Source organism: Leptinotarsa decemlineata, unplaced genomic scaffold, assembly GCF_025532065.1.
Source record: "Leptinotarsa decemlineata unplaced genomic scaffold, Ldec_3_MD MMD2_tig00026358_RagTag_RagTag, whole genome shotgun sequence".
NCBI lineage: Eukaryota > Metazoa > Arthropoda > Insecta > Coleoptera > Chrysomelidae > Leptinotarsa > Leptinotarsa decemlineata.
Window position 1 is genome coordinate 291,173 of NW_027412703.1, and position 10,635 is coordinate 301,807.

The 10,635-nt window shown below is 38.3% G+C and overlaps 1 protein-coding gene across 1 annotated transcript in view; it reads right to left on the minus strand.

Annotated features, from left to right (window-relative positions):
- The window catches only part of LOC111514324 (substance-P receptor), a 30,682-nt gene extending 20,070 nt beyond the window's left edge, over positions 1-10,612 (minus strand). The window contains exons 1-5 of the mRNA XM_074184827.1: positions 10,483-10,612; positions 9,032-9,335; positions 5,505-5,683; positions 260-403; positions 3-200 (exon numbers count right to left, since the gene is read on the minus strand). Of these exons, the coding sequence (XP_074040928.1) occupies positions 3-200; positions 260-403; positions 5,505-5,683; positions 9,032-9,335; positions 10,483-10,515 (858 nt within the window). The 5' untranslated portion in view covers positions 10,516-10,612. The remainder of the gene's footprint in view (positions 1-2; positions 201-259; positions 404-5,504; positions 5,684-9,031; positions 9,336-10,482) is intronic.
- Positions 10,613-10,635: the final 23 nt, after the last annotated feature.

The window sequence follows — 10,635 nt, forward strand, 5'->3', positions numbered from 1 at the left end:
ACCTGGTTTCTGACATCGGGAGATGATGCCAGTTTCTTAACTTTTATCAATTGTTGACGATAAATTATTAGTGCAGTAAAAGGTAATCTGCAGATCATAAAAGTGACTGTCACAATGAACATCATTTTTGCTGCCTTCTTCTTATAGTTAATTTGTTGTTGCTGCAATTTTTTCATGATGATCTTTTCATATTTGCTCAACTGAAAAGATAATATTCACTAATCTCCCGTATTTAACTTTCCTCGTTTCTAAAACTCACCTTCACGAAAATAGAAATATAACAAATAATTTGAATAGATAAAGGTAACCATATAAGGATAGCTGTTAAAACATACCAATAAATATTAGTCACCAACACATTTTCAGTACAATACTTTTCCAGGAAGTCTAACCATCGGCGTTCCTGAAACATATTTTTTATTCGTATTTTTGTTTCAAAATATTGATCAGTTTGTATTTCATAAGTTCGGTCTAATATATATAAATTGATTTGAAATCCCTGAAAGAATCTATAAAGGTTAGCTGAAAAAATAATATATAAAGCAAAAAAATTGAAATTACAATGAAATAAAATAGGGGGTTTTTCAATTAGCACTTGACATTTTTTTTAATATAACGCAAACCGTTTGAGATATTTCCAAAACTTTATGATCGACTTGAAATACAATTAAAACATTTATGAATGGAACTCGACTTCGTTCATATGGCCACCGCGTGCACGTTGGCAGCGGTCGATTCCTTGGACCCAATTTTCGATGACCCGTTCACAAATTTCAGCCGTAACGACCGCTATTTCGCGTTCAATGTTGGCTCTGAGTTCTTCCGACGTCGTCGGCTTGTTAGCATAGACCAATGATTTGACGTAGCCCCAAAGAAAAAAGTCTAGCGGCGTTAAATCGCACGAACGAGGTGACCAATTGGGTGGTCCAATAAATCGATTGTAACGTGTGCTGTGTGTCTAGTAGCACCGTCCTGTTGAAACCACATATCGTCCAAGTCCCATGTTTTCCAATTCGGGCCAAAAATAGTCGGTAATCATGGCGCGATAACGATCGCCATTCACAGTAACGTGACGATCGTTATTGTTGACGAAAAAATTTGGGCCAATGACGCCGCTGACATGCAAACCTCACCAAACAGATATTTTTTGTGGGTGAAGTGGTGATTCATGAAGCACATGTGGATTTTCACTAGACCAATAACGCTTATTGACGAACTCATTGAGAGAACGGAGAACGTACGTCGCGTCAAATGATCCATCAGCTTCAATTCTTGAGCCAGTTTGATCTTGTATGGGTGTACCCATACAAGATCAAACTTGCCTTGCCTTATTCTCTCCAGTATTTTATTGTAAAGCCCTAGGGGAGGGGAGTTGTTTTTTGATTTTGTAAGTCGAAAAGACTGTGTTTCCATGAGATTAGATGAACGGGTGTTGTAGGTATGGGACTCTGACATTAGTGTAAAATTGCTTTTGTGTTTGTGAATATCAATCATAGAATAGTATATGAACAAACACGGTAATGGCATTATTCCATATTTAACAAACAAGGGTTTGCAGTTATCATTAAAATTTGCTCCAGATATTATTTTGACACTTTTTTTTGCAATGTAAAAATTTAGTTGGCGGTGGATGCGTTCCCCCAGAGGATCACACCATATGTTAGGTGGGAGTGCACCAGCGAATAGTAATTAGAGAGCAGTGTGTCAATGTTCAACACCTTTTTAAGTTGTCATAACAGGAAAATATAACTGGATATTTTTGAGCTTAACTGATATACATGTTCCGACCAGTTTAGTTTATCATCTATAATTATACCCAGTAATTTCGCGTGGTTTCCATTTGCCACCTGGTTGTTTGTAGAAATCGTGAGATGTTGGGTTTTCTCTCTATACTCTCTATACGTTAAGATCTAACTATAATTTTATTGTTCCCCAGCATAAATTGACGAAAGCAGCAAAGGGCCCTCTAATTAGGCCCATCAAGTTATTCAACAAACTACCTATCTCTCTTAAACAGCTATCAAACCTGTATTCCTTCAAAAAAATGTTAAAAAACTGTTACATGACAATACATTTCATTCCCTCAATGAATACTTCCAGGCTGATTTGGAAATATTAATCACAACAGAGTCCTAATATGAAGAAATCGACGAAATGTAACAGACATTGCGTCAGCAGCAGTGGACACTGGTCAACAGAGGGGGTTGTATCCTGCTCCACAACCACGCCCGTCCGCATGTTTCACAATTCACTGTCCAAAAATTAAACGAATTGAGCGTCAAAGTTCTGCCTCACCACCACACTCGCCAGACCTCTCGCCAACCGACTACCATCTTTTCAAGCACTTTCTCACCGGTATATGCTTCGACAATTACGATCAGGAATGAATGGCCTTCGCCAACTCCATCGAACACCAAGCAGCCACTTTTTATGCTGACGGAATAATCAACTTGTGTTACGTTTGCAAAAGTGTACTGATTCAAATGGCGCCTATTTCCATTGAATTGAATAAGAGATATTACAAAACTTTTGAAACAACCTTATAATATAAACCAACCGTTGGATGGCATATAGGTAGTCCTTGAAACTGCCAGTTTGCAATATCAATAGTTTTTGTTTCCTATCAGACCAATATGAGAAAAAGTACACGACGGTGTACACGGTTGGGTACGACTGCAAGTTCGTGGTTAGTGTACGGCGGATGCCGCGATGACATCTCGGCGGAGATCAGCAGCGAGTTGACTGCAGACGCCCGTTTTGACTTTTGTGAACGTCCGTGTACGTGTAGTACAGTATTTCTTATGGGCGGCTTGAGTTCGTTGAAACGCGACTGCAATTGTGTGGTCGATCCGATCGCAAAATGCGGCTCGTGTACGGGCGCTCTTACAGAACGCAAATCGCGCGACGTGATTGTAGTCACACGTGTCCCGTGGGTTGGGTTACCTATCGGGCGCTTCCTCAGGTGGCGGATAGGGGAACGGCCGGGGGACTGGAGGCCCTGTCCGGGAAGCCAATGTGGCCTTACGGACGGGGTCGCCGGACTCCTGGTCAGCGGCAGAAATAAGTAGGGTGAGGGGAACTAAAACTCCCCAAAAGCCTTTGCAAAACATGCCACTGTGGACCAGCCTACCCAAGCTAAGGAGTAAGGAATCGTGCCGACAGCTGAATGGCCGCAGGGTGATATGCGATCACGAACGATCCTCTTGGAGAACTGGGGGAAACCTCGTTGTAATCAGACTACCTCTGGTAATGCGGGGCTCTGCCAGAGGTGACCAACTCTTCCCTTGCTACTCTTGGGAACCCACATGAATGAAACAACAAAAACCAATCCTGAGCCTAGACAGAAGTGCTCACCTCAATCTAAGGCGGTGGCTGGGGATGAACAGAAATGTCCTCCCGAATCTACCGCTTGTAATGAGGCTGGACATAGCAGATCACCTCCAACAGCAAGGGTACTTCCTGCGGCGGGCGCCTAGAGCTCCGCCTTGAATAAAGGCAAGGAACCGGCTGTCCCTGCAGGAAAGCTCCTTCACTTGTGCACCTCCACGGAGGGAACCCCAATAAGGTTGAAGAAGCCGCGCAACGACAGTAATATCACTGCACCTTCCAAAATCTTCGCGGAGACCACTGTGAGACACCTCAAGGTTGCCAAAGTGAGTGTGTGTTTGGCGAGTCTTGGCCTACACCTGCCGATATAAAGGAGATGTCTCCTAGTGACTTATTCACCTTCCTGGAAAGGACAGGATGGACGATGACCTACAAGGCGACTCCTCGGCAGGATGGACAATGGGTCACATGTGGCCTAAGTGGTGTGAGTCTACACTCACCCTCCCTACTCACCAGATACCAGAAGTCAAACGTGTAGCTTTGAAAGATGGATCTTTCAATGCAAGAATATTTTTTATTATTAATTTTTTCTAATGTTTTATCCGTTTGTATCACTACTGGATCAGTCTGAGGAAAGAGTAATTACTCTTCATAGATCTACCATTGTAAGTCTGCGAGTTGATTCGTCACCTGTTACTACCATAGTCATAGTTGGAATTTAACCTGGATTATTCAATTGAAATCAGAATTTCCAGTTGAAAGTAAATCATTGTCTAAACAGATGTTAACCAACTTACCAGTAACACTCATTATACATTTTCTCTATATATTTCAAAACAAAAACTCTAATTGTAAATAATAATTTATTTTCCTTCTTGTTGGAAGATTGCTCGCGTTCAGCCTATTCCCAAAATATGCAAGAAAAATCTTCCAAATAACTATAGACCAGTCGCTTTGCTATCAGTGATATCTAAAATCATGAAGAAAGCCGTAAACCACCATATCCTCAAATATTTGGATGTCTTCAACATCGTGAGCGACCATCAATATAACTTTCGGACCTATCGTATGTCACCCATATTGGGAATAACGCAATCGAGAAACGTGGAGAGTTGAGAGCTGTTGCGCTTGATTTTTCTAAGGCCTTTGACCGTGTGTGGCATAAGGATTTGTTGGCCAAACTTCGATGCTATGGCTTGTCGGATCATTTTTGTGTATGGCTCTTCAGCTTCCTGAAAAAACGTTCCCTTCAAGTGGTCGTCGATGGATATCTCTCGAATACTTTCACCATCAACGCTGGTATTTCCAGGAGGACATATTGTCTCCAACCCTCTTTATCAACGACTTATTGGAAAAAACAAAAAATCCAATATATTGCTTTGCTGACGACATCACACTTGTCTCGTCATTCCATTTAGATCATGTCCCTGGAATTGCAAAGGCTGCTTCACATAAGCTTGGAACACTGTTCCGAACCAGAAAACTGTACACACTTCAGCAACTTTTGATGCTTTAAAAAGCTCAGATCAGACCTTCTTTGGAGTATTGTTCTCATGTATGGAGCTTCGCCCCCAAACATGCACTGAAGTTGCTGAATTCCATCCAGAAAAGAATCATCTGCCTGATTGGAGACGCGAACATTACGTGCAAACTTGATAGCCTGGAACATCGAAAAAGGATTGAAGATTTGTCTCTCTTCTATAGATACTTTCAAGGGAAATGTAGGTACATATCAGAAATACGCGACGGACTGTGACTGCTCATCGTTTTGAGGTTCAACTCAGTACCTACACCTCGAACTTCACTCCTTTAGAATTCTTTCATTTGGAGAACTGCGTTTATGTGGAATGAACTTCCAGAGAACGTTTTTCTAAATAGATTTAATCTCCAGCGATTCAAATCCAACGTGAATCGCTACTTTGGCACAGGCACCGCTCTTGGAGCGCCTGAAGGCTTTTCCTGTAGTGCTTGTGTTTTGCCCTTAAAAAAATACTTCCTTTGAATATCGTTTCGAGAATTACCCGTTTCCCAATCTTCAGAAAACCCTTGAAATCATTGAGAATTTCATAGATGAATTTTTTCAATCTAACACTTACATTGATTTCTTCAGTAGCTGCTGAGAATGATTCAAATCATTAAAAACATGTCTAAAGCTACCGAAACAGTCACATATTTACCTTGTAAGTTCGCAACAAGTATATTGGCACCGATAATGAAATCCCCACTATCCATGTTATAAGCATTACAATTTTAGCCCCCTTTCTATTGATCCTCGTCTCTGTGGGTAAAACGATGGCAGTCAATCTGTCATAGGTTATTGCTGACATACTTATTACACTTGCTATCATAATGGAACCTAAAATTGAAAAATGATACGAATATACCTGATATAGTTGAGTAGTGACAATAAAATTCCATCAACATGATATACATCAAGGTCTCAATTTGAAAACTCCCCACCCATAATATCTTCCTTCCAGTAAACAATACGAGGAATCGAAAAAACAGGTCAATTTTATTGTCAAGGGGGACACTTTCATGGACTTTTTATAGCCCTCGTGGTTCGACCCTCTAGGAGGGGTAGATGTTACCCTCAGAATTTTAAATGGAAAGGGGCGGTGAAGTGGCGCATCATTTTGATTGGCGTTCAATTCTGCTTCCAATGGTAGCGTTCTAAATAATGGACCGATAATCGCATTTCCAAGAATACCGGCCCAGACATTCACTTTTTGTGGGTCTTGTGTATGTCCTTCCCGACAAAAAATGTGGGTATTCGTTACTCCAATAGCGATAATTTTGTCTATTAACATTGCCATTCAGAAAAAATGAACACTAAGGTCCTATGTATTTTTAATAATGTTGGCATGTTAATCTGATCGTTTGCATGGTGTGGATGGTTGTACGTAAGGGTTAAAAGTGAAAAGAAAAAAAATTAGTCGAGCGCGTCAGATTTTCTAAGGGGGTGATAAGTGCAACAAAAAAAAAGCTCTCATTCAATAATCTGACGATTTCGATCTGACGCAAACTCGCGGTCATTATTATTATGTGTAAAAAAATTCGCCATTTTGAATTAGGTACTCAAGCGCATCAGATTAAGATATATATGGTTCATCTTTATGTTTTAGACGTGCTATCTCATAATCTGACGATTATCTAGAGAGATTCGCTTAATCTGACAAAAACAATATTAAAAAAAAAATCATTGAACTCAATTAATTGAAAAGCTCAGAAAATAGCATTCAAATAAATAAGTATATTTTTTAAGTAGAATACTTAAAGAAATAATTTTAAAAAATGCTAAAGAATTTTCAATTTTTTATATATTGTATAAGTTTGAAAATGTCCTTATAGGACGAAACTGCAGTTAGTTACAAATAAAAGTGGTAAAAAACATAGAAAGTTTAATTTCTCTCTTCTTCATTATGATTTCCTACCACGTAGTACCGGCTACTTCCATCAATTAATTGATTAATTAATCATCATCTTCATCACGAACGAGTCTCTGTGATCAGCTGTGATGGCGTCATGACAACAGAATTCAGAGTGGGGACGGAGTGAGAGAGTAATAGATAGAGAAGAAGTGAATAGAGAATAGAGGAATAAAAACTCGGAGAGGGAAATATAGGTATCACACAGCTGCACGCAATAAACTTTATCCACGAATTTTTGTTATTTCGGCTTGCGGAAATCGTCAGACTATATATTTTTGTTATCCTTGAATTATTTCCTTCAAAATAAAAAAAATTAGCTGCGCTCGAAAATGCCAAAATGACGTTATTTTTTTACAACTTTGCTGCCCTCCCCTTTCTTTAAGTCACTCTCAAATTGTCAGATTACTGGAATATACACTTTTTAGCAGGTAATTAACTCACCCTACCTTAATCTGACACGCTCGAGAATTTCTGATGATCAATTGTTTTTGCGAATCTGATCCTTTATCCCTCACAGGCGGCCTTATATATGGGGCTCATATTTGGTGGAGGTACTTAACCGGGTACAAGGTATCCCCCTGTATATCAATCTGCTTTAGTAAATCCCGAAATCCCCGCTTGGGCTCCCATATTATAATGGTCAATGTTACCCCAAATAAGGGGTTGAAATAGTACACCACCTAATATTCTTAGCAGTTCTGGTCAAACCATGCATCTTAGTATAGGCGTACTAATAATTACTTCTGTTAGTTTAGAACACTATTTTTCGGAAAATAATAAGTCAGGGTACCATTGGAAGCAGAGTTGAACGCCAATCAAAATGATGTGTCACTTGACTCCCGTTCCCATTTAAAATTCTAAGGGTAACATCTACCCCTCCAAACATACAAATCCGAAATAGCAGAGCATATTTGGACTCATCAACATAACATCAAGTGGGCTCAAGCTAAAAGCATCCACAAGAAGGAACACTGGTTTATGAGAAAATTAAAAGAAGCCACATGTATGTTGTTCAACAACGCATTCAGCCAAGCTAGCGTAGAGATACGTAACATATGGACACCTATAATCAAGCGGAACACGACCAACTCCCGCCAATCGGTCAGCTCCCGCTAAAACCGATGAAGCGGGGAGAGGAAAGAGGGGATAGGTGAAAGCACTCGAATGACCTATAACTAGTTAGACCTCAGAGGTCTAACTAGTTATATCCAATTATCACCCGATAACATTTTAATATTCGCGGGGTGCGGACGCGGGTCTTCCAATTGGAACAGCACAGAGAAGGAATTCCCGCCTCGACATAGGCGTCGGCATATTATTTTTCAGCGGTAGTTTTTCAGTTACTTATTCTTACAATCCTAGCAATTGATCACCCCAAGAAAAAGTTATCTCAACTGAATTTCACCACCATGGATAATTATGAAAAACTTTGAAATTCAAGGTAGTTGATTTCCGAGTCGAAAACTCTAAAATACAATGAATACACAAATAATCACACTCGTCAAACATATATTTACAAAATAATAGAGGCCAACAAAATTGCTAGAAAAATCAAAATTCTTCTTCGCTATATTCGGATGAGGTGGAATCATCATCGGGTTGAATAACGATCGGATTTATGGAACTTCTTTTATAACGTGGGCCACACAGTTCTTCCTACTTCATTCACCACTCGCTATTACCTACTTCATTCACCACTCGCCTTATATTGTCAAGCACCATTTCAATTGGATTGACCACACAATAGTATGGCCGCAGTCATATCTTCGTGGTAATCAGCCGACGAATCTTTTATATTTTTGGCCGACAGATGAATATAATCATCATTCAACAAACAAAGTCCATATCGGACCAAAAAACTTTAGGTATATAAACAGCTAACCCTTGTCTTTAGATTCAGTATAAATTTGCTTCTTCTGAAGATGCTAAACTTGTTAGCGAAACGCGCGTCGAGTGCAAAAATATCAGTTTGGTATTAGAGTGATTGATCTCTAGAAAAAGGTTCAAAAATCGGTTTGCAAAACCACTCACTACCTCACCTAATCCCACGAATACACGTCACTGATAAAGAAATATTGTGAAACGGACAAAAAATTAGTATTCAGCCAGTCCAGCTAGCCGAGCCTTTATTTCTCAACTACATTTGATAGCACGTTTACTAACTATCTGGGCGACTAGGGGCCACAAGCAAGAAATGTTTATGACTGTACTCTTATTTTTATTGCCGTTCCAATGGAGAGACTATTCAAAATGTAACGAAGATATTTACTTACATTCTACTGGTGCCTCAGTTCTGCATCCGAATTCACCAAGCTGGTAATTTTGAAATAAATCATAGGTGAGTGTTACCCATGGATGAATTAGCAAAGACAATAAATCAGCTAGTGCCATATTACCAATCAGTAAATTTGTAGGAGTGCGAATGTGGTTATTTTTCAGTAAAATGAAGATCACCAGAAAATTTCCAAAAATTCCGAAAACTACCACTGGAAGGAAAATTGTTGTTTTCAGAATAATCTCCGACATACTTTTGGAGTACCATAGGGTATTGATGAATGGAATATTTGCTGTATCGACCTGCAACATGTTTTAAAGATAAAATTTTATGACGCAATGAAAAATTGTCAACCTTATTATTTGGAGGTAGTGAATTATATTCTTTAATAGACATTTTTTGTGGTGGTTACTGCGTCATATAAACTACTGAAAAGTCCAATTAGTCAGTAACTTTGTGGAAGGTTATAAACAAAAAAAAGTATAAAACAGTGAATTACATTTTATATTGATAATTCTCTAAAGAAAGGATACGAAATATTTTTAATATGGTAAGACAAAACTAAAGCGAAATAAATTTTAATAAACGTAAAAACCCCATCAATGAAAAGAGATAGTTAAAAAAAAGTAAAAATCATTGAAAATGAAATATGAAATAAGAATGAACAAAAAATGAAAGGAAAGTCGAATAACGGAGATCTTTGTAGATGAGTACAATTCTGCTATTCAGATGATATAATTTCTTATATCTTGTACGAGAAAAAAATACTCATTGTCTGTCGTTATTTAATGTAATTTCGTTATCAATAGCCTGATTTTTTGTATTTCTGCATATTTTCTCGATTCATTTGAGAATTTAGTTAACGTTTCGAAAGTATCTCATCCTGACGAGGATTGATTATATTATTTGGAAATATTTGAGTGCAAATTGATTTGAGTCTAAGGTAATCAAACTGACTCGGGTGAAATGACTCAGTAATGAATTACAATCAAGTTAACTGTCAATAATATGCAAATTCCGCAGCAAATAAAATTGAAAAAGAAATTCATAATGATGAAGGTAATGTATCAAGGTTGAGCACCAATACAGGGTGTTTATTAAACAGGCGGCAAAAAATGAAGGAACTATTCCTTGGATTATTCTAATAGGGGCGACAATAACAATTTTGGTAATTTTAAAATGATTAACGTATCCGAAATTAAAGTATAGCGTACTACACTGGATCTGTTTCGTTGGTACCTATCAAAAACACCCCGATTCATTACTACAACAAAGGTTCCAACCAGTGCATCACAAGTTAAGCTTATTTTATACATTTTTCATAAGTTACACTTTACGAAATGATCTCCACAAACGTTATTTAAAAAATATCACATGTTTCGCAAACACAGTAGCTTTTTCGTAGTGAAAACGTACTTATTGTATATTATATTCAAAAAATTCACTTACATTATCATAATCTATATCGTCACTCCCATTCATTGTTGGTGATTGTTCTACAGATTCCACAATAACGAGACAGAATTGGTGTTGACCATTATTTCACCTGACGTTTGAATCCATTATGTAAAAACTGACATGTGTTTGTGTACCACTTTACCT